Source organism: Mobula hypostoma, chromosome 16 (genome assembly GCF_963921235.1).
Source record: "Mobula hypostoma chromosome 16, sMobHyp1.1, whole genome shotgun sequence".
In the NCBI taxonomy this organism is placed as follows: Eukaryota; Metazoa; Chordata; class Chondrichthyes; order Myliobatiformes; family Myliobatidae; genus Mobula; species Mobula hypostoma.
Genome location: NC_086112.1, coordinates 49841220 through 49866766, shown reverse-complemented (window position 1 = coordinate 49866766; position 25547 = coordinate 49841220). Strand labels below are relative to the sequence as shown.

The window sequence follows — 25547 nt, the reverse complement described above, 5'->3', positions numbered from 1 at the left end:
TCAGAGCCATCAGACACTTCTCATACCAATGGCCCTAAAGAAGGGTCTCGGCCTGGAATGTCGACTGCTTATTCATTTCCATTAATGCTGCCTGACCTGCTGAGTTCTTCCAGCAGTTTGTGTGTGTTGCAGAGCCATCAAACACTCCTCATACATTAACCCTTTCATTCCTGGAATTTTCTCTGGACCCTTTCTAAGGGCGGCACATCTTTTCTTAGAAAAGGGGGCCCAATACTAATCTAATGACATCAGGAAGGGTTGGGGGGGGTGATTATATTTTACTGAATATGAATGAGTGAGCCTTTCATTAATGAAGTTAAGAACCTTTGACTCTGTTGTGGATAATGTACTGTTCCAATATAATCTTGGCTTGAATGCAAAGGTTGACATAACATGAGGGAGAACAGGAGTAACATTTTGAATACACCATTGTTCAGCTTCAGAATTATTGAAGAGATGTATTGGGAAAAAGTATAAATCAGTACAAGTTTACAGATGTAGTACATTAACCTGCCTGTGTAAAACTTGACTGCTGGCACATGGATCCATTCCCCCTGTAAGATGCCGATGTTGTCTGCAATAATTTCATTGCGCTGTTTACTAAATGAGTATCATTTGGAACACAGTATGCTTAAGTTTTTGGCCCTAGTTAGATGCCATGAACAGCAATGATTGATTCTGATTGTCGATTGGTGTTTTTAAGCTTTCTTCAAAGTCATCTAGATTCACTGTAATTCAAATTAATTTATCTATACTTGTTTATTGAGTTTCAATTTTTCCAGAGTAATAATGGAATTGAATGGTGGTAAGGTGAACATAAAATTGTACCTTTCCAGAAAAGGTTAACATATTTTTGGTTCAGTTTTTGTAATCTTCACTAATTATTTACATTACATCTTATAATGAAATGATGCCAGTGATATTTATTTAATATATATCTAAAGAAGTGTGGGTCATCAGGCAGTTCATTCAAAGGTTGTTTGATTGAAATGCTTAAATAAATTTGCTTAAACTTAGTTTTCTTTTGTACCCATTTTTGCACTCAGGGATCATGTTTAATTTTGGATTGTGTGAATTTTTAGTTTTCTGTGTTTGTGACTACTTGCGTCTTTGTTTCAAAATGTTTCTAGTGTTTCACTGGCCATGAAGCGAGTGTTACAGCTTTTAGCATGTCATTTCAGTGCACTGGTACTTTGCCTTGGACTCAGGATATGATCTTGAGAATAGAAGATGTAATGGAATTAGCAGTAAAGGATATTAGAACATAAGGAAATGTATTGCTGATAACCCTGCTGCGGTGAGAACTTAGTGTAAACTCTGCCCTCCTGTTGATGTGTTTTGAACCCGGATGCTGGGAATCAGATGCTCCCCCAGCAATGAATTGACCAGGGCTTGATGAAAAGAAACTGCTTACAAAAGCTAAAACACGAGGAATTCTGCAGATGCTGGAAATTCAAGCAACACACATCAAAGTTGCTGGTGAATGCAGCAGGCCAGACAGCATCTCTAGGAAGAGGTGCAGTCGATGTTTCGGGCCGAGACCCTTCGTCAGGACTGACTGAAGGAAGAGCTAGTAAGAGATTTGAGAGGGGGAGGGGAGTTCTCTAACTTCCGCTAATGCCCCACCTCCCCCTCGTACCCCATCCATTATTTATTTATATACGTATATTCTTTCTCTCTCTCTCCTTTTTCTCCTGCTGTCTCTCTGACTATACCCCTTGCCCATCCTCTGGGTTTTTTTCCCCCCTCCCCCTTTTCCTACTCCCTGGGCCTCCTATCCCATGATCCTCTCATATCCCTTTTGCCAATCACCTGTCCAGCTCTTGGCTCCATCCCTCCCCCTCCTGTCTCCTCTATCATCTTGGATCTCCCCCTCCCCCTCCCACTTTCAAATCTCTTACTAGCTCTTCCTTCAGTTAGTCCTGATGAAGGGTCTCGGCCCAAAACGTCGACTGTACCTCTTCCTAGAGATGCTGCTTGGCCTGCTGCGTTCACCAGCAACTTTGATGTGTGTTACAAAAGCTAGAGTTGTGCAGACTAGTGCAAGCAGTGCAGCTACTCAGTGCTGACCTCAATGGAGTTTAGACTTGCATCCTGGTTGGCTAATCGAATGCTGGCTCAGTAGGCTTATTACCATTGAGAAATCTTTAAGCTGAGAAGAGCTGGGCAGCCAAACAATTAAGAAAGGGACATGACAGCTTTCATTGTATCTAATAAGAGATGATGCAAGAGACCATGGGGTCTGGGTATTCTGTCAACATGTGGCTCAAGTGGATTATACCCTCAAGTATAATCTCCATTATAACTCATTCATATTATTTAATAAAGAATGGCATTTAGTTTTTCTTGTATACTTTATTGGATTTATTAATACTAACTTTCAAATAAGCTAACAAGAAAGAGGAAGTAGGCAAAATAGGATCCTTGAACCATTATTCATAAGTTTATGGTTGATCCTGTCTTGAGCTTGACATATCTACACTCTGACCATCTTTTGTTGTTCAAATGGAGTCAGTGTGTGCCTTAAGTATATATGCAATTACTGTCATAACCAAGCAGACGTAACCTCAGTATGTAGAAATGCTCCATCTTAATGTTAGATAGGGGAAGCACCTATTCACAATTCATCTTGTCAGTTCCCTTCAGCATTCTTTATATACTAATCCCTCCATGCCAGAACTTAGCTGAGAAGTCCTTCTCCCCACTGCCTCAATTAAAGTATTGTAAATTCTGTAACTAGTATGGGATTAACCTGTTGAGTACTTGCAGTATTTTCTACTTTTGTTTCAGATGTCTATCATCTTGTCCTCTTTTGGATCTGTGAAGTTTTCTAGTTATTCATTGTTAGGAATCTTTTGCCCAAGATTTTCCACTGTTGATTTAAAAAAAAATCCACTAGCTACCCATTTGGAACTCAAAAGAGTGAAATATTGCTGCTATGTGCATTTTGGTTTTTTTGCATAATTTCTCTAAATATATGTACCCATGCCATCAGATTTTCAAATGAGATAACATGTTTATTCAATAATGTTTATAGCCCCTTTGAGAAATTCAAGGCCCTTGTGTTCAACTTCAGAGTACATTATGTATTAATCAGATTTATTTATTTTGCAGGTGCTGATTTGAAGGAGAGAGCAAAAATGCAGCCTAGTGAAGTTGGTCCATTTGTTTCCAAAACCAGAAGTTTAATTAATGAATTTGGTAAGTTGTGATGCAGAGTTAAGAAACATTTGCTATTGCGAATATAATATTTTTTTAAATTACTTATTTTTTATTGCAACACCAACAAATTACATTCAATACAACCAGTTGCCAATTACGTTTTGACAGTTTAACCCAGCCACCCCCCCACAACCTTCATCACCATCCCCCCTCCACCCCTCTCTCCCCCCCATCCCTCTCCCCTCCACCAATCAACTGAATAGTAGTACTTACACAGACAAAGCATTCCTATTTTAACAAAAGATCTTTTAAGTTAGATATCAAATTTGTCCACATTAAGATTGTGTTTGGTCGTGCATCATTTACTCTTGCTGATGAAAGTTCCAGGTAAGAAATGTCCAGAAAGCTCCGAAGCCAGTGAATATTTGAAATATCATGGGGAGGTTTCCAATGCTGAACTACAATCTTCTTAGTTGCAGTTAGTCCTGCCAGCTAGATTTTGCTTGTTTTTTCCGTAAGGGAAAGGTGGGAGTCATCATTTAGAAGATGTACAGCGGGGTCCATTGGTAATTGTACCCCTGTTAGTTCTGTAAGAGTACTGATAACCTTCCCCCACAAATCAAAAATCCCTGGACATTCCCATACAGCATGTATAAAAGAGCCAATGGCTCCATGGGGGCAAAATGAGCAATAAGGGTCAGGAACCAGTCCCATTTGATATCTAATTCTCGGTGTTAAATATGCTTTATGACAAAATTTCAAGTGTATATACCGATGTTTTGGATTTTTCGAAGCACCGGCAGCATTATCCCAAATCACATCCCAGTCTAAGTCTTGTCCCAATTCAGATATGTCTCTATCCCAAGCTTTCATTCCCGATGTGGGCATATAATTCTGGGAGTTTAATTTATCATAGATATATGACACTATCTGTTCTGGAGTACTCTGTATCCAACTTAAAATAGGATGGTCCTTTAAATCCGACCCCCAGGGAACGCCGTAGGCTTTACAAGCTGATCTTACTGGAAAGTAGAAGAAAAGAGAATGTTTATCAATATTATACTGAGATATCAGTTCTTGAAAGCTAAGGATAGTGCTTGCCCCATTAGTAATATTTGGAAATGTGCCTTTTTTGTAGGTAAACTTTGTCAAAAATTAAGATGACTGGGTATTTGGAATACTTTAACAATGTATGTTCTTAATGGTTTTGCTTATTTTGATAACTATATCAAACTACTGAAACAATACATTTAACATGGCATTACATAACTTAAAAAACTGCATCTAACTATGTGATGAGAAAAATGAGGCCATCATTTTGCATTTGCAAGGGCTGTAATCCAGGTAATAGAGAAAAATTGTAGTTAAGTATAGAAATAAAATAAAATTTATAAATTAAAGAAGAGACAAAATACAGGTACCTAAAAATGGAATAGTTTTAGAAAATCATTATTGACTCAAATAAGGTACGTGCAAGGCCTGAATTTACATTTTACCACAACTGATACTCTTGTACCCCAGTATATTCTATACTCCATTACCGTTGAGTCAGGTGACCAATTTAAGTTCAATGGCAACTACAGAAAAGCACCTTAGGAGTGATATTTATTGTTAATGAGTACCTCAAGGCTGTGTCTTATCCACCTGCTCTACTCACTTTATACTATGATCGTGTGGCTAGGTGCAACTCCAATGACAGTGCCATATTTAAGTTTGCTGATAACACCACTATAGTTGGCCATATCAAATGTGGTGACAAGTCGGCATATCAGAGGGAGGTTGAAAATCCGGTTGAATGGTGCCACAACACCACCTTTCACTCAATGTCAGCAAAACCAAAGAGCTGATTATTGACTACAGGAGGAAGAAGCTGGAAGTCCTTGAGCCTGTCCATGTTAGGGAATTGGAAGTGGAGAGGGTCTATAACAGTAAATTCCTTGGCATTACCACATCAGAGGATCTGTCCTGGGACCAGCAAGTTAAGTCCCTCACAAGAAAGGCATGAATGTGCCTCCACTTCCTTAAAAATTGTATAGATTCAGGATGTCATCTAGAACATTGACAAACTTCTATAGATGCACAGTGGAGAGTGCCTGACTGGTTACTCATGGCCTCACATGGAAACACCAGTGCCCCAGATGGAAAAGTACGAAGTGGTGGGTACAGCCCAGTCCATCACAAGAAAAAGCCCTCCTCACCATTGAGCACATCAACAAAGAGCGGTGCCAGCAGAAAACAGCATCCATCATCAAGGACCTCCACTATTCAAGCAATGCCCTCTTCTCTCTGCTGCTATTGGAAAGGAGGTACAGGAGTCTTAGGTCCTGTACCATCAGGTTTAGGAACAGTTACTACTCTACAACCACCAAGCTCCGGAACCAACATGGATGGCTTCTCACTTCAACGCTGAACTGATTTCATAACCTTTTTCCTGATGAAGAGTCTTAGTTTGAAATGTCAATTGTTTACTCTTTTCCATAGATGCTGCCTGGCCTGCTGAGTTCCTCCAGCATTTTGTGTGTATTACTTTGATTTCCAGCATCTGCAGATCCCTTGTTTGTGTCACAACCTTATTTACTTTTTATCATTATTTGCATGATTTGTTTTCTTCTGCACATTGGTTGTTTGTCAGTCTAAGTGTGTATATGTATTTTTGCAGTAGAGCTACTAGGACTTGATGTTTCAATCCCTATGTTAAGTTGGCACTCTCGATGTTGGCAGTGGGTTTGGAGTGGTGACAAGGAGGGAGGGTAGGTATGTCATCAGGGTCATCAGGTGGGCACCCTCCTTCTTTGACGTTTCGTTGATAAGCCCACGATGTCTCCAGAGGGCTCAACGGTGCTGCCTGGTGTCCCAGATACACCCCCCTCAGTTCCATACCCTCCTGTCTTCATCTTGCAGCCCAGTTGTTGTCTTTCCTTTTATTCCAAATCTAATTGCTGCTTTCTTCTGCTGCATTTGACAAGGACTTGATTGCTTGTTGGAGGGAGTGACCCCTCACCCCCATCTTCTTCAATAGACTAGTCGTAGATGTAGCAACAAATCGCCTGCATCCCACTTCTACAGGGAAAACCTTGGTCTTCCAGCCATTCTGGGCAGCTTCAGTTGCCAGTTCAGAGTACTTGGTCCTGTAAATGCCTGCAAGAAATTAATCTCAAAGTAATATATGGTAATATATACATGCTTTGATAATAAATTTACTTTAACTAATGAAATTAAGATAATTTTCTTAAAGTTACAACAAATAACTTTGTGCATGGTTGGGGATCAAGAGAGAGGAAAGCATAAAGGGCTCAATTTTTGTAGTTCCTTTCTAGTGAGTTCGTCGGGGCTTTGGGCACTTTATGTCATCTCTTGAGGAACAGTGACTTTGGGGCTTACTTTTTCTAAATCACTTGAAAAGGAGATACTGTATGTGATCTACCAGTGGGCAGGTCTTGAGTCTCACATATGTGATAGATTTTCCGCCATTAGAGTACTGTTATCCTCTATGTACTTGTCTCTAGATTATCTAAGGTAGCTGTTGTTGATTTATGCTTATCCTGCAGTTCGTTGTTCATCATGGATATTAATTGGTTGGTTATGCTCTACATCTGAGGAAGACGAGCTGCTTCTGCATTTCCTTCACAGAGAACATGAGTTTGGGCAGACACAAGCACAGTTGCCCTGTTAGCAGTTGTGGAATAAGAAACAGATATAAAAATTTTCGTTAGTGTTTTGGTCATTCCTAATATTCAGGCCCTGAAAGAATACTGGAAAAGAAGGGGCAGAAACCATATTAAGTGACCTTCTTATTCTGGCTTCTGCTACCTTCCCTTCTACTCCTGATGAAGAGTCTTGGCCTGAAATATTGAATGTTTAGCCCCCTCCATAGATGCTCCCTAACCTGCTGAGTTGCTCCAGTAATTTGTGTGTGTGGCTCAAGGTTTCCAGTATCTGCAGAATCTCCTGTGTTGATGATTTCTGATTTGTTTGATTTCTGACAAGTATTGTACATTCAGAGAAATATTCTGAAGAAAGACATTAGAGTGGATCATTAATATGGAACTTCTGGGCATTGACACAGCATCATCGTACTACCTGTGCAATGATATCCCTTCAAAATATGGATATATACACAACTTTCTAATTTTCATAACTATTCATTGTTTCAGCAGGCCTGTATATGATGCATCCTCAAAAAAAAGCATCACATTTATCAGCTTTGACTTATTGAACTTATAGCTTTGTGCATCCTTTACCAAATAGCAAACAATTACTCTCTACATTAAATGGCCTAAATCAGAACGACTGAATCTTAGAGCCTTTGAAGTATCTGACTTCATAAATGTGCCTACAGTAACAATATTACCAGGAGCCCATGATCATCTCTTGTTTTAATTGAGGGGGCTTCTGACTGCGCTTTCCACTGTGATCTGTAATCTGGCATAGTGGGTATGGACCATAGACCATAGGTATGGATTTAGACCTCATTCTACAAAGAAAGACAAAGATTTCGTCAGTGTCAACTGGGATAGAGCATATCACCTTCAGAATGGAAAAATTGCTCACCTGTCTTCTTGTGATCTCTTTACTAGTTTGAAGACTAACTTCTTCATACTGTCGCCATATTGTTATGTCTGTTAGGCCAGAAAATGAGCCATATATTTTACTACAAGTCTATACCAGCCTTCACTAATTCTTCTCTATTGTATTCTGGAGGGCATGGTAATGTGAGTTAACAAATTTCACATCACATGCCGGTGATAATAAACCTGATTCTGATCTAATGAATACCTAATGAAGAAAAGGAATTGTGTATTTAAACAGTACACACAAAGAGCATGATTGAATAACCAGAAATGTGTAAAATGGTCTTTTTGTTAAAATGCTTTCATAACACATTGGCTATCAAATTCTATTATGTTGCTCAATGTCTTAATGCATTATGTTCATCGAACGTAAGGTAGTTGGCCAAAATCCAATAGTTCAGGCAGATGCAAAATATACAGAAGGATAATTGAATAAAAATTGTCCTAGTCGTGGAATTATAAAGCATAGAAATTGCCCATCTTGTCCTGTTTGCCATCAAATACCCATCTAAAGAAAAATTATAAGCTGCGAAAGATGCAGTTATTAGAAGAGATTAGGAGAATAATGTTGATTTTGGTTCAGTTCGGATAAGAGCCATGATTGCATTATGGCCTGAATGGCTTTCTCCTGTGGAATAAACATGCATGATTACATGGTTAAGTGTGGGAATGGGTGTGAAGTAGTTTCTAAAGGAGGTTTAGACAAGGCCTGATTTTATCAGAAACTGCTAGCTTGAGTATGACTTTCTCTTACAATATTTTTGTGTGGTTCTGTATGTTCCCATAGTTTTAAAACTAATTGAAACTTTTAAAATTAAAGATGTTATCTCTGTTTAGGCATTAGTTCCCCTTTGCCAACAGGCAATAAGTTTCGCTTGCTTTAAGAGTGCAAAGAAGGATGAGACAATTTGCAAGCCTACAGAGAAACCTGTGTGCAAATAAAGAGGATCCTGGCTAAGTACATTGAGCCTAGGAAAATAGAGGGCTATGAGTAACCCTAGGTAATTTCTAACGTAGGTACATGTTTGGCACAGCATTGTGCGCCGAAGGACCTGTATTGTGCTGTAGGTCTTTCTATGTTTCTATGTAAATAATTGATTATTATATTGGTAGTAAATTTGCTTTGTAGGGTTAGTTAATTGAATTCAAATAGTCAAGCCATGTACTGAAACTATTAGGCGTTACCTGCAGCCATACAGAAATCAAGTATCGTAGTTTTGTTAGGACTTTGAATGCAATATTAGTCAGGTGCAAAAGAGTGAGAGGATATCTTTACTCAGTATATAGCAATGTTGACTATCTTTGCATTGGCAGGCCTTCAAAAGTAATTCATCATTTTCTCATCTCTCTCTATACTCTTTAGATTTTGGATACTGCAATTTCCCTGTCAGCTATTTCCTGCCAGGTTACAGGTTTCCCCGGCCATCTGAAGGTAGAGCATTCCTCTGAAACGGTTCGTAAGCCGGAATGTCGTAAAGCGAAGAAGCAGTTACCATTTATTTATATGGGACAATTTTGTGAGCGTTCGCAAACCCAAAAATAACCCACCAAATCATGCCAAATAACATATAAAACCTAAAATAACAGTAACGTATAGTAAAAGCAGGAATGATATGATAAATACACAGCTTATATAAAGTAGAAATACTTCTCCACAATCATTGCCTGAACTGCTCTCCGTAGCGAAAATCTCATGCAAGGGCCTTCGGCAAAAACATGGCGCAAGCGCTCTCCAGTAACTTTTAAGCTATGAAGCTGCCAAATCATACCAAATAACACGTAAAAGTACACAGCCGATATAAAGTAGAAATAATGTATGTACAGTGTAGTATCACTTACTGGAATTGGGAAAGCACGGAGCACACTGATGATGGTGTGTTAGACTGAGTCGTTGCAGGTTGGGGTAGTGCAGTGGCCCCCACCCTCCGGGCAGCGACCCGATACCGATCTGCGAAGCATGCAGCGGTAGCCGGGAGGCACACAGCACATCTTTTAAAAAAAAGCCGAAATGAACATGCTAATTAATTAGGTGTCGCCCGGCAAGTAATTGTCGGCCCAGATCACTGCTGATTGCCGATTGCATCGCCTCTGATCTGGGCCGACAGTTACAATATGGGCGGCACCTAATTAATTAGCATGTTTATTTCGGCTTTTTTCTTAAATATGTGCTGTGTGTCTCCCGGCTACTGCTGCAATCTCCGCGAATCGGTATCTATCCGCGGCCTGGATGTTGGGGTGGTGGGACACTGGGGTGTCATCTCGTCATCTGTTTCCATTACAGCAGGCAGCTCATCTTTTCCTATGACTGCCCACCTCAATATCGAAGGTCGCGGTTCATCGTCTGCTGTGGCTGATGTGGAAGGCTTGCTTGACTGCTGAGCCAGGCACATTTTTGTATCATACAATTCTTTGTAAGCACTCATACCATCCTGCAAATATCCTCTAAACCGACGTACCCTTTCAAAATTAAAGTCGTACTTTATCATTACTCATTCGGTTTCGATTGTTATCCTTTCCTCTTCCAATTGCATCAGCTCTTCATCTATCAGTTCTTGGTCATGGGATGCCAAAACCTCTTCAACATCATCTTCGTCAGCTTCCACAAGCCAAACTCACTTAGTCCTTACTTCGTTCACCACAATCAAAACGCTTAATTATGTCTAGTTTTACGCTAAGTATAACACCCTTACAAGCTCTTTCAGGCTTTTCCGATACCCTAGAACTCATCTTGCAAATGGCTGCTCACAGGCACGTGTTTAAGCAATGCCGGCTAGAATGCCGTTCTGAATCCGGGAGAGAGCGGCTGCTCGGGGCACGCACTGCCTTTCATCGCGTGCTGATTTTTTTTCGCGCGCTGCCTTTCTTTGTAACAGTGAAAACATCTTCTGTTAGCGAAAACGGGGTACTAATGTAGGTCTTTCGTAACAGTGAGGTTTCGTAAAGTGAACGTTTGAAAAGCAGGGGACACCTGTACTATGTTTCTTCGAAGTAGTTGCCTAGGATGTCAAGATGAAAGGTTCTGTGTTGCATTTTATTTTATAAGAGCTAACTTCATTCATTATGGATCTGTCTCTCCCTATGCTAGTAAAAAAAAAGTAAAATTTTTAAATAGTTTTTTTTTGAATCTTCAAGGGCTATAGTTATGTATTATTTTCTTAAAGTCATATAGCAAGTGCTCAGGCAGCCCTAATCCAATATGTAATTGCTTGATTTTGTTTTTTATTTGCAAATTGTAGTTTCAAAATGCATTAGTAACTTTCTTATTTTGTGTCTCTGATTCATTTTGTTTGATATCCGTGAATGCAATCAATTGTCTTTTCCTGGCTTGACTTGCATGTTGTCTATTTAGCAATATTGTCAAATTATTGGAGCCCTTTTGGATTAGATGAAGGGTCTTGACCTGAAATGTTAACAGTTCATTTCCCTCCACAGATGCTGCCTGACCTTTCTGAATTCCTCCTGCTTTTTGTTTCAAAGCAGACTTGCAGGCTTTCAAACTGGAGGAGGATAGATTGGTGTTGGAAAAGAACTGGATCATAAAATGAGAAGGGAATGAAATTTTAAAGAAGAAATTGATACACAAATAGAATAGAGGGCAGGAGCCAGAGGGCAGAAAAAAATCTCTTTCCTTTGGGGCACTTTGGGGCAAAAGGTGCATTTGAAATTTTCAGATCACTTTGTCTGTCTTCAATTCAGACAGGGTGGGAAAATTATCACACAAGGATTACAATGATTCAAGCAGATTGTGATGTTGTCAGAACTGGAAATATGCAATAAATGTGGCTTAGAAACATAGAAACAGCACAATACAGGCCCTTCGACCCACAAAGCTGTGCTGAACATGTCCTTACCTTAGAAATTCCCGAGGGTTACCCATAGCCCTCTGTTTTTCTAAGTTCCATGTACCTGTCCAGGAGTCTCTTAAAAGACTCTATCATATCCGCCTTCACCACCGTCGCTGGCAGCCCATTCCACGCACTCACCACTCTCTTCGTAAAAAAAAAACTTACCCTGACCATCTCCTCTGTACCTACTTCCGAGCACCTTAAAACTGTGTCCTCTCGTGCTAGCCATTTCAGCCCTGGGAAAAAGCCTCTGACTATCCATGCGATCAATGCCTCTCATCATCTTGTGCACCTCTATCAGGTCACCTCTCATTCTCTGTTGCTCCAAGGAAAAAAGTCCACTTAACCTATTTTCATAAGGCATGCTCCCCAGTCCAGGCAAAATCCTTGTATATCTCTTTTGCACCCTTTCTATGGTTTCCACATCCGTCCTATAGTGAGGTGACCAGAATTGAGCACAATACTCCAAGTGGGGTCTGACCAGGGTCCTATATAGCTGCAACATTACCTCTTGGCTCCTAAACTCAGTCCCATGATTGATGAGGCCCAATGTACCGTATGCTTTCTTAACCTCAGAGTCTACCTGCACAGCAATTTTGAGTGTCCTCTAGGTTTGGACCCCAAGATCCCTCTGATCCTCCACACTGCCAGCAGGCTTACCATTAATACTATATTCTGTCATTATATTTTGACCTACCAAAATGAACAACTTCACCTTTATCTGGGTTGAACTCCATCTGCCACTTCTCTGCCCAGTTTTGCATCCTATCAATGTCCCCTTGTAACCTCTGACAGCTCTCCACACTATCCACAACACCTTCCATCTTTATGTCATCAGCAAGTTTACAAACCCATCCCTCCACTTCTTCATCCAGGTCATTTATAAAAATCACGAAGAATAGGGGTCCCAGAACAAATCCCCGAGGCAAACTACTGGTGACCGACCTCCATGCAGAGTATGATCTGTCTACAGCCACTCTTTGCCTTCTGTGGGCAAGCCAGTTCTGTATCCACAAAGCAATGTTCCATTGGAATCCATGCCTCCTTATTTTCTCAATACTATTCTACGGCTCTACCTTCATCCTCAAAAAATTCAATCAGGCTCGTAAGGCACGACCTACCTTTCACAAAGCCATGCTGACTATTCCCAATCATACTATGCCTCTCCAAATGTTCATAAATCTTGCCTCTCAGTATCTTCCCCATCAACTTACCAACCACTGAAGTAAGACACACTGGACTATAATTTCTTGGGCTATCTCTACTCCCTTTCTTGAATATTGGAACAATATCCACAACCCTCCAATCCTCCGGAACCTCTTCTGCTCCCATTGATGATGCAAAGATCATTGCCAGAGGCTCAGCAATCTCCTCCCTCGCCTCCCACAGTTGCCTGGGATACATCTCATCCAGTCCCGGTGAATTATCAACTTGATGCGTTCCAAAAGCTCCAGCACATCCTCTTTCTTAATATCTACATGCTCAAACCTTTCAGGCTGCTGTAAGTCATCCCTACAATTGCCAAGATCCTTATCTGTAGTGAGTGCTGAAGCAAAGTATTCATTAAGTACCTCTGCTATTTCCTCTGGTTCCATACACACCTTTCCACTGTCACACTTGATTGGTGCTATTCCCATATGTCTGATCCTCTTGCTCTTCACATACTTGTAGAATGTCTTGGAGTTTTCCTTAATCCTGTCCACTAAGGCCATCTCATGGCCCCTTCTGGCTCTCCTTATTTCTTTCTTAAACTCCTTCCTGCTAACCTTATAATCTTCCAGATCTCTATCATTGCCTAGTTTTTTGAACCTTTCATAAGCTCTTCTTTTCTTGACTAGATTTCCAACAGCCTTTGTACACCACGGTTCCTGTACCCTACCATCCTTTCCCTGTCTCATTAGAACGTACCTATGCAGAACTCCACGCAAATATCCCCTGAACATTTGCCACATTTCTTCCATACATTTTCCTGAGAACATCTGTTCCCAATTTATGCTTCCAAGTTCCAGCCTGATAGCCTCATATTTCCCTTTACTCCAATTAAATGCTTTCCTAGCTTGTCTGTTCCTATACTTCTCCAATGCTATGGTAAAGGAGATAGAATTGTTTCCAAAATACTCTCCCACTGAGAGGTCTGACACCTGACCAGGTTCATTTCCCAATACCAGATCAAATACAGCCTCACCTCTTGTAGGTTTATCTACATACTGTGTCAAGAAACCTTCTTGAACACCACCTAACAAACTCCACCCCATCTAAACCCCTCGCTCTAGGGACATGCCAATCAATATTTGGGAAATTAAAATCTCCCACCACGACAACCATGTTATTATTACAACTTTCCAGAATCTGTCTCCTTATCTGCTCCTCGATGTCCCTGTTACTATTGGGCAGTGTATAAAAAAAAAACACCCAGTAGAGTTATTGACCCCTTCCTGTTCCTAACTTCCACCCACAGAGACTCCGTAGGCAATCCCTCCTTTTCTGCAGCCGTGACACTATCTCTGATCAACAGTACCACACCCCCACCTCTTTTGCCTCCCTTCCTGTCCTTTCTGAAACACCTAAAGCCTGGCACTCGAAGTAACCATCCCTGCCTCTGAGCTATCTAAGTCTCTGTAATGGCCACAACATAGCTCCAAGTACTGATCCACGCTCTAAGCTCATCCGCTTTGTTCATAATACTCCTTGCATTAACATAGACACATCTCAAACCATCGGTCTGAACATGACCCTTCTCTATCACTTGCCTATCCTCCCTGTCGCACTGTCTCCAAGCTTTCTCTATTTGTGAGCCACCCACCTCTTCCTCCATCTCTTCAGTTTGGTTCCCACACCCCAACAATCTTTGTTTAAACTCTCCCTAATAGCCTTAGCAAATCTCCCCGCCAGGATATTGGTCCCCCTGGGATTCAGGTGCAGCCTGTCCTTTTTGTACACATCACCCCTGCCCCAAAAGAGGTCCCAATGATCCAGAAATCTGAATCCCTGTACCTTGCTCCAATCCCTCAGCCAGACATTTATCCTCCACCTCATTCTATTCCTATACTTGCTGTCACGTGGCACAGGCAGTAATCCTGAGATGACTACTTTTGTGGTCCTGCTTCTTAACTTCCTTCCTGACTCCCTGTAGTTTGCTTTCAGGACCTCCTCCCTTTTCCTGCCTATGTCGTTGGTACCAATATGTACCACGACCTCTGGCTGTTCTCCTTGCCATTTCAGGATATTGTGGATGTGATCAGAAACTCCTGGACCTTGGCACCTGGGAGGCAAACTACCATCTGTGCTTCTTTCCAGCGTCCACAGAATCGCCTGTCTGACCCCCTAACTATAGAGTCCCCTATCACTGCTGCCATCCTCTTCCTTTCCCTACCCTTCTGAGCAACAGGGCCAGACTCTGTGCCAGAGGCACAGCCGTTGTTGCTTCCCCCAACAGTACTCAAGCAGGAGTACTTATTGTCAGGGGGGACAGCCACAGGGGTGCTCTCTAGCCTCTGACTCCTGCCCTTCCTTCTCCTGACTGTTACCCACTTATCTGTCTCCCCAGGCCCCGGTGTGACTACCTTGTTGCAATTGGCCATGTTTATATTGTGCATAGGAGATTATTGTGCAATATTTCATTTTACTTAACAGTTGTGATTGTGCTAACTCTGCTGAGGCAACCTGCCTCTGTACAAAGTTTATACATCTTTTCTGTGAGCGGGTGGGTTTCCTCCCACAGTCCAAAGACGTACCAGTCACTAGGTTAATTGGTCATTGTAAATTGTCTCATGATTAGGCTAGGGTCAAATAGATGGGTTGCTGGGCAGCATGACTCATTGGGCCGAAGGGCCTGTTCTGTGCTGTGTTTTTTAAATCAATCAATTAATAAGCACATTAATAGATAAATAACTAAAAGTCCAACCATACAGCACTTCAGCAATGATGTTGTCAGGACCTCTGTCTTTCCTGTCTTTAGTGCTTACAGTTATTCAGAAGCCTTAAACAGAATAAACCTGACTGGTTGGACATGTACACAAAAATTGCTTGCATGAAATCATCATTTCAGCACTTTTGAGTGAAGACAATTACTAAAACTTCCCTTATTCTTATTTCCATTGTTGAGAATGGAGCTAACCATGGCAGTACTTTGTCTATGGAATGCTCTACAATAGACTGTGCTGGAGGCCAAGTCCGTGGGTCTACTTAAGGCGGAAGTTGATCATTTCCTGATTGGTCAGGACATCAAAGGATATGGCAGGTGTATAGGGTTGAGAGGGATTTGGGATCAGCCATGATGGAATGGCAGAGCAGACTAGATGGACTGAATGGCCTAATTCTACTCCTTCGTCTTATGGTCTATAGTTGGTTCACTCCATTTGTATCCCATTAGAAGACATGTCTGGTGTCTCTGCTGGCATGCCCTACTCTATAGTTGCTTTATAGTTCTCAACCTAGGTTTAATCTTGATGTTCAGTGGAGATGGTGTGAAATTTGCATCTGAACAGGTAGTTTTCCTCCAAATTTCCAAGAACATGCACAATGATAGAGTAATTTCTCCTGTAAATTGTCCTTGGGTGGGTGGAAGGTTCTGGTGGCGAGGCGAGGTATACTGATGGGAATTTCTGTGACATTAAATTGTATCTTTGAAACCTTTGAATGTGGAGTGAATAATTAATGTCCTTAGTGTATGTGGATCACTGAAACTGAAGGACTTGTTTCCTGAGCTGTATGACTCCACATGGAACAATAATGATTTTCTAACTTGAAGATGATCAAGGATTTAGAGATGTACTAGTACATGGCCTGGCCTATCCATTTTGTTGCCTCATGTCTCCTACTGTTTCTTATCCCTCATTTCCAGTATTCTTATAACTGATGGTAATTCTTATTTAGTTTCATCTTGATTTATTGCAACAGAATCAGATTAATCACAATTTATTGAGAGTACAGGCAATCTTGAAGAATTTTCACTTTGCTTCCTGCACAACTATAAACATTCATTGAAGTGCAATAGTTTGACTTTTAAGAATGATTAGGAAATGTGGAATTAAGTATGTTAATCAAATTAATCAAAAATGAAATGCTAGTAGAATGTAGAATGCTTTTTTTTTACTGAAATTGATGCATGCCACAGCAAATATTAAATTGATGAGGGTATACTGAAATAGGGATTTGAGAGTTAGGTCTGTGAAATCCAGTTAGGTTATCAGCAGAAACATTATGAAATCAGATGATCCAATGATATTCAAATTGTTATTAACCAAAGCAGTCACTCATGTGAGATGATAAATGATCAAGATGTTAGTCAAGATATTCAACCAAGTATTTGACCAGCTTTCAAAATACAATGCAGTCACTTACAAATGAGAACTCATTATCATTGCATGTGGAAGTCTTCACAATTGATTAAAAATTAATTTGCCTACATCTGTCTTCAGTGTTGCTCGAGTGCATTAGGGATGTTGAAATCCAAATTTTCTGAAGATGCTTAAGCTAAACCAAAATAAATATCTAACATGTATGGGGAAGATTTGTGATATTCAAAGATTTTGGACAAATGTATTGTAAATACAAAGCAATGATGATGAGTTTTATACAAATTATTTGCAGTCTTTTTTGCTGTTAAGGATATACAGTAGATGATGCTTGGCGAGTAGTTTTCTGTATTTGGTACCAAAGCCTAGAGCTTGCAGATTATCCTAAAGCTGTTTGAAATTCAGATAAAAGTGAGAATGTAAGTTGCCTGCATGTAGCTCAGGAAGTGTAATCTTTGCAGCTAGGTATTAAAGGGATCGCTTATTTGTGGCACATTGCAGCAGCCAGGTTTTGTAGTTTAAAAATGGATGCTCCATTGATGGGAGGGAAGAAGAAAAGTGTCTTCAAGGAATTGGAGACACTGTGAAGAATGGTACTTTTCTTCCAACGTTAAATACCAAAAGAAATCAATAGTAGAGTAGGAGACCTTTTTTTTATGCAAAGCTGATGAGAGGTTAGTGTAAGGTCTCTGTAATAATATGTGTGTCTATTAATGTCTGCACTTCAGGAAATCCTGCAATGCAGGCACAGCACCATTTCTGCTGTATATATTTCTGTGGACTGAAGGAGAAGTAAGTGGTATCCTGTTCTGAGTAATACAAATCAGGACTGATGGCCTAGAATGATTTTGAGGCTAGGAAATTGGAAGTGTATTTGGGCTTCAATTAAATTTTATATCTTTGCGACATCAAATATATTTGAGTCTTACCTTTTAAATGGCTCAGTTTCAGGTGAAATTGAATTAGTGAAACCTTGTGTTCTGTGAACAATAAGAAATGCCTGTTTCTCAACTAGTGAAGTTGATAATCTTGCTGCAGATAAATTTTGCATTTTGTTATACTGTTGTTATTTTGGTGAGTTGGACAGTGGATTAAAAAGTGCTTGGAGAATGAAATTCCTGCTGATAAATGAGGGTGTGAATTTCCTAAAGTGTTAAAATTCTTTGTTCTGGATTAAGCCAATTATCAACAGCACAATGTTCTTATTTTATTCCCTGATTTGTATGATTGAATTCCCAGTGTTTTTTCACAAACATTCCTATGTGAGATATAGACAAAGAGTAAATAAGGTATAAATCCCAACACAGAGGGAGTCTATTTGGTTCACTGTCGCTTTGTTATTCAGCCTTAAAGATAGAAACTGCTTGAAGATATTTAGTTGTGTAGATATCACATGAAACACGAGCATGACGACATTTGAAAGAAAAAGCTTAATGTTTTGGTGTAGACATGAGAGACCTGCAGATGCTGGAAATCTTGAGCAACACACAAAGTGCTTGAGGAACTCAGCAGGTCCAGAAGCATCTATGGAAGGAACTAAGCAGTTGAAATTTTGTGCCAAGACCCTTCATCAAGATTGGAAAGGAAGTGGACAGGAGCCAGAAGAAGGTGGTGGGAGGAGGAGATGATGTAAGAAGCTGGGAGGTGTTGGGTGGTAAAGGGCTGAAGAAGGAGGAATCTAATTGGAGAGGATAGTAGACCAAGGAATAAAGGTAAGGAGTGGGATCAGAGGGTGTCGGCAATTCATGAGGGTGGTGGAGGAGAATTAGTGACTGGGTAACCAGAATGGGGAATAGAAGAAGAGAGGAGTAGGGGGAGGAATGTGTGTGGGGGGTGTTAGGGAAATTACTGGAAGTTAGAGAAATCGATATTCATGCTATCAGATTGGAAGCTACCCAGACAAGATATGAGGTGCTACTCCTCCAACCTGTGTTGATTTCACTGTGGCAGTAGAGGAAGCCATAGACAGACATAATCAGTATGCAAGTGGGAAGTAACGGACAGAGCATAGCTGCTCGATGAAGCAGATCCCCAATCTGCATTGAGTATCACTGCTTTCACTGATGTAAAGGAGGCTGCACTGGGAGCACCGAATACAATAGATTAGTAGTCGCCAACCTTTTTAAGCCCAAGATCCCCTAACTCAGCCTTAGTGGAAGGCAAGCTCTACCCACTAAATCATTTAGAGAAAAAACAACTCAGATTGTACTTCCAACTTGAAGCCTTTTATTTGGGATAATTGTATTTGAATTACATAAAATGCTTTTGTCAAACTTTCAAATTAATTCAACCAAGAAAACATTGTAGATAGCATATCAAAGAGGCCATAGCTGTCTGTCTTTAAGAATATTACAATACTTCATACCTCTTATGGTAACTTCTACTGTGAAAAAGGACCACTTGACAACTTCATGTCCAAAGGAACAACTTTATCTGGGACGGCAAAACCAATGCAGCAGAGGGGCTTATACACACATGCGCAGAAAAGACCAGAAGTAAAACCCCGCAATCCCGGAAACAACCTGTGTTTACAAACAACTTTCCGTAGTGGGAGTATTGCTCTATTTACATTATCCTAATTGGTATTAACTTATCTTTATAATGCTCACATTACAACACTTCTCCCCCTTTCAATTCCAACATTCCCCAAATGTAAAAGAACTGGGAAACAAAAAACAGTGGTGTCATTATCTTGCGTACTTCTGAAACTTATACTAGTGTCTAGGGTTGCCAACTTTCTCACTCCCAAATAAGGGACAAAAGTAGCAGTCAAATACGGGACACTTGTGTTTACCCCAAGAAAAACTACCATGAACATGAAGCCTTGTGCAGACACCTGTGTGCGCATACGTGACGTGCGCATATGTTCGTGCGCATGCGTATACGTGCTGTTTTTTTTCTACAAATCAGCTTTGGCTTAATCTTCCTGATTCTGTTCAGTGAAACTACACTGTACGTACATTATTTCGACTTTATATAGGCTGTGTATTTATGATATCATTCCTACTTTTACTATATGTTAGTGTTATTTTAGGTTTTATGTTTATGTGTTTTTTGGTATGATTTGGTAGGTTATTTTTTGAGTCTGGGAACACTCAAAAATTTTTCCCATATAAATTAATGGTAATTGCTTCTTCGCTTTACGCAATTTCGGCTTATGAACGGTTTCATAGGAACGCTCTACCTTAGTGGGGGAAATACGGGACAAGGGCGGTCCCGTATGGGCAAACCAATTTAGCCCAATATACGGGATGTCCCAGCTAATACGGGACAGTTGGCAACCCTACTAGTGTCTCAGTAACAGTTTAACAATACAAAACACCTGAAAAACATGGCAGATTCAACATTCAGTCTAACAAAGGAAACTGTCCATTCAAATATTCAGTCTGTCAGAAGGTTTGCGACGGCGCTGTGCTGCAACAGTTGAAAATTATGAAGTCTAAGTACAGGAGCTGTCTTACTGACAAACATCTCACAGACTGTCTCAATCTGGCTGTCGGTTGTTATGAGCCAAATTTCTGGGAACTAGCAGAAGGAATTCAGCCCCAGTCATCACACTGAGTGCAACAGTCAAATTTTATTAATTTATTTTCCGTGTTGAAATAAAATTAAATAAACATAGAATTAAAGGTGTTGTAGTGTGAGCATTATAAAAATAAGTAATACTAATTATAGTATTTACGGGTTGTGGGGTTTTACTTCTGGTCTTTCCTACAGCAGTGCATAGCGGGGGAGCTGCACACATGTGCACTGGGCAAAAAGAATAGAACTAAAACTCCACAACCCGGAAACAATCTCTCTTTACAAACAGCTTTCAGTAGCGGAAGTATTGCTATATTACCATTATCCTAATTAATATTACTTATTTTTATAATGCTCACATTACAACAGTATTTGTGTGTTTATTTTTCATTTTTTTTTGGGATCTACTGGGAAAGTCTCAAAGATCGACCGGTTGGCGACCACTACAATAGATAATTCTGACAGCCTCTTCCCACACCACCCTATTCTTCCCCTTCCTTTCTAGTCCAGAGGAATGATTTGTTTTTTTGTTGCGTCACAGGCATTAAGCATACTCACCCCCCCAAAAAAGTCCTTCATTCTAATAATTCCCCTTACTTCATTATTGATTTATAGTTTCATGAGTATAGTTTATCATCTGCTACTGTTAATCCATGAGGAGTTATGGTGACCTTGGTGAGGTATTTGGCTGTTGGAGTCATTGCACTGGAGACAGCAGAGGATGTAAACTATGGGCATAATTGTAGTAAACTATTTAATCTGGCAGTATTCTCTTGCTTTTAAATTCTGACCTTAGAAGAATGGCTAACCTTATTTGAGGTATAATTGCTACGCATGAATGTAGGGAGAGTATTGCCTTGTAGTTGTTCACTGAGATTTGAAATGCATAGTCCAAAACAAGGTAACCTTATTTAAGTATGCACTGGTTGCAGTACAGAGTGACAACTAATTGCTCCAATAATGGTAGTCTTTAATAACAAATTGAAGAACTGTTGGTCGATGTTAGTTTCCAATCATAAAAATTAGTTAAGAGGAATTGTTTAATACTTTCTCCTCATGATACCAGAAATGGTTCCCATAAATGATTGATGTAATCCAAAAGTAGCCATTTGGAACAAGAAATGGGCTAGATCATTCTCTCTCTAGGCCCCTACTCATGCCATGTTTCTTTCATCTCTTCCCCCTTCCCAGTACTTACTGTGTTATTTCTGGTTTTGCATTGCCACTTGCTCTGGCAAGGGTTTCCTGATCTAAAACTGGATCATGGTGGCATATTCCTGTACTCTATTTGCAGACGTTTATGGATGTTTAAATGTTCTGCTATAAAATGTACTTGAACATAATTTTTTTTAATGATAGACACACTTAAATGGATTAATATTTTTTAAAAAGCTTGGAATTTAGAAAACCTGCATAAATCAGCATAGATGCATCTAAAATATTAAGGAATAATAAAAATAAAACAAATAAAACAAACAGCGATCTCGTAAGTGTTTGTACTGTGCACTTGGTTGTAATGGTGAGTCCAACAATGGAGCTCAAAGTCGTATACACTGGATTAAGATCCACCTTCCCCACCTAACCTCTTATTTGCTTCTGCATTTCAGTGTTGTAATGCACAGATTTGGAAGACGGGTGAGCTCACCCATGGAAGAGTTGCATCAGCAGTAGGCTGCAAAATGGCCAGAAGGTGCTGTTTGATACAGGGCTTTTTTTTATATATAAAAGAGATATGGATATCTGCAACTAGACCAGCATTTCTTTCCCACCCTCTGTTGCCTTCCATGGATATCTCAAATGTCATTGCTGCTCGTACATGAGATTGCTTTCCTTTTCTCCAAATGAGTATGCACTTCAGTGTACCTATGGTTTCCAGCCATCTTTGTAGGCTGGCTAGAATTTATTTCTCAGTTGATGTAGATTTAATTAAAAGTAAGTTGAGTCAAGGGTAAACTGAAAGTTATATGATCTTATGGTACATGGATAGGAAAGGGTTGGAGGGCTATGTGTCAAACATGTTCAAATAGGACGAGCTTAGATAAACATCTTGCTCAGCATAGACAGTTTGGCCGAGGGACCTGTTTTCATGCTGTGTTATTCTGTGATTCTAAGGTTCCGAACAACTCTGTTGATGAAAAGGCAAGATCTCCCAGTGACTACCCATTTCAATACAAATTCCCATTCTGACATGCTTGTTCTTGGCTTCCAAACACTGCCATGATGAGGCTGAAGGAGCAATACCTCATGCTTTCTGGATAGCCTCCAACCTGATGGCATTAACATTGATTTCTCTAACTTCTGATAATTTCTCCCCTTCTCGCTTTTTCCATTTTCCATTCTCGTTACCTTCTCATCCTTTCACTTCTCCTCACCTGCCCATCTCCTCCCTCGGGTTACCCTTCCTTCACCTTCCTTCATGATCTACTGTCCATTACTGTTAGATTCCTCCTTTTTCGGCCCTTTACCCTTCCACCTATCACCTCCCATCTTCTCACCTCCCCCACATACCCCACTTTCCTCTTTATCTCTCTCTCCTGTACTCTGCCAGTTTGTATTTCTTTCCCTACATTCCTCCCCCCCCCCCAAACTTTTTATTCCTATTCTGGTTTCTGCACCTATTCTTTCCAGTACTAATGAAGGGTCTCGGTCTGAAATGTCTACTATTTATTCCTTTCCTTAGATGCTGTCTGACTTGCTGAATTCCTCTGGCATTTTGTGTGTGTTACCCGATAGTTGGGATTGCTTTGTTTAGTCCTCTTGCATATGAAAATCTGTGCAGAAAGAGATGATAGTCAGTACATTGACTGTCTGTACTGCAGATCATGCACACGATAAGCAGTTATTGTTTTCTGAGGTGTTATTTAGTAATTCGTTGCTCCTACTTTCATCATAGACAACAACACATAATGAAACCAAGCATAATATTGCATTTAGTAAGAATGGCAAGAATTGAAATATTTAATGCTGCTTGTAAATATTTGTGAAAGAGGGTTTTTGAATATAATAAATTCATGAGTCTTAAATATTATTTTTATCCCAAGGGCTGACCTAGGAAGAAAACATTCTCCCAAAGTAAAAGTTAGTAATATATTTTCCATTGAATATTGAATACATTTTGATACATTTTGAAGCTTTCTGCTTTTATTGTTTAGTGAGAAATATTGCAGTTGTTTTTGAATTTAATTTTTTCTAATTAGCTTAAAATGAAGAACTGAGAACATTATTAAAGAATGGTTTCATTTCGTTTGCTGTAATGCATGACTCAATTTGATAAAACTGTAGCCCATGAAGAAAAGCTTTTGTGCAACATGTTTAACTTAGTCATAGAAAATTTAGTCTCTGACATTTCTTTCAGTCATTGTTAATGTCTGTTCAGTGAAGTTACTTCAGTAACACAAGCATGCAAGTACAGATGTTTTTCATTCTTCTTCAACCGCTTTAACCACAGAAGGAATGCAATTGACTGACCTGTGCTTTTAGTTACAGGAAAAATAAAATTGGAAAAAAAAGTAATGGCAAACATACTGGAGTTTGATTAGCTGTTTCTGAAATATCGTATGTTAATGGTAAAATTTTGTAAATTTAGTAAAGTTAAGAGCAGTATAAAGTCCATGCAACAAAGTTCCCTTTATGAAATTATTTTAACACTTCAAAGGAAAACTATATTTAATTTTGAGTTTTGCACAACCTGCTTATTAAATCCTACTATAATTACATCCATTTAGGAATGCGCAGAGTTTAAATATTTTTTCAGTGATCTTGTTCCAAATTATGAACAGATGTTTGCTGCTTTTATTTTACCTTTGTACCACCTTGTGCAAATAAAATGTCAAATAATTAAATTGAAATCCTAAAGTAAATGTGCCTTTATACATATATATCTACTTTTTTCTTTTAAGGACTGTCAAATCTTAATTGCTTCCAGAACAAAAATCAAATCTAATTGTTAATATTCAATTCCAGGGCCTGGTTTGTTATGGAATCTAAATAAACAGGAAATTATTTATACTGATTAATGTGGAACATTTCTGACTTAATTCAAGTATTATTATGGCTCTCTCCAATGGCATGTGCAGTTACAAGAATAGAACAATGGATTGCTGTGATTTTTACCACCAAATGCTTTGACACAGTGCAATAGGATCATGTTGAGAATGTCAAAGGTTGATCCAAAGGGAGTGCATTCACAATGCATGCCAAGTATAAGCCCCGCGCCTAAACAATTCCTTCTGAGATTTTTAAAGTTGTGTCATCTCCTTGGGTGCGTACAAGATCCATTACCATATTATAAAAATCGCCAGAAAGAGTAAACTGTTGTTTGAAAAGAAAGAAAATGTCATGCATGGTGTGCTAACACCTAAGAAACCACATCAGCCAGAGAGGAAGCATGTCTCTTTGTTATTATCCATAAAAAAATCTGTACATAAAGTGACTGACAGGAAATGATAAAATAGTGGTGGTGGGGTAGGTTAGTAGGTGGAGATGTTGATCAGCCTTGCTGCTTGGGGAAAGTAACTCTTTTTGAGTCTGATGGGCCAGGTGTGGATGCTATGTGGCCTCCTCCCTGATGGGAGTGAGACAAATGTCCATGAGCAAGGTGAGTGGGATCCTTCATGATGTTACTGACTTTTTTCCAGCACCATTCTGTATATATGTCCTCAAAGGTGGGTAGGCTGATGCTGGTGATATGTTGGGTAGTTTTGACTACCTATTGTAGAGCCGTCCAGTCTGCTACAGTTCAGTTTCCGTACCATGCAGTATGCTCTCTACTGCACACCTGTAAAAGGATGTTAGTATAGATGTGCATAGTGCAGCTCTCTTCAGCCTTTTCAGAAAGAAGCAGCGTTGGTAAGATTTTCTGATTGTGTGGGATATGTTATGGGACTATAAGAGATTGTGCAAGATCTGTACTTCCAGCAGTTTGAAACTGACTGTTGCAGTTTCCTCTGCTATGCCGCTGATGTAAAGAGAGGTGTGAATGATGTGGATTCTCTTGAAGTTGATAACCATCTCCTTTGTCTTGTTGACATTGAGGATGAGGATATTTGCCAGCACCAGGCCTCAAGCTCTTCCATCTCCTCTCTGTAGGCCGTCTTGTTGTTGGTGATTAGCCCCACCACTGTCGTGTCATTGATAATGTGATTATTCGG

The 25547-nt window shown here is 39.8% G+C and overlaps 1 protein-coding gene across 2 annotated transcripts in view; it reads left to right on the top strand.

Moving 5' to 3' along the window:
• Positions 1 to 25547, top strand: part of auh (AU RNA binding protein/enoyl-CoA hydratase) — a 205217-nt gene that overhangs the window by 50382 nt on the left and 129288 nt on the right. For both annotated transcript variants that reach the window (XM_063068934.1, XM_063068933.1), the window contains exon 4: positions 3115 to 3201. In XM_063068934.1, coding sequence (XP_062925004.1) covers positions 3115 to 3201 — 87 coding nt within the window. The remainder of the gene's footprint in view (positions 1 to 3114; positions 3202 to 25547) is intronic.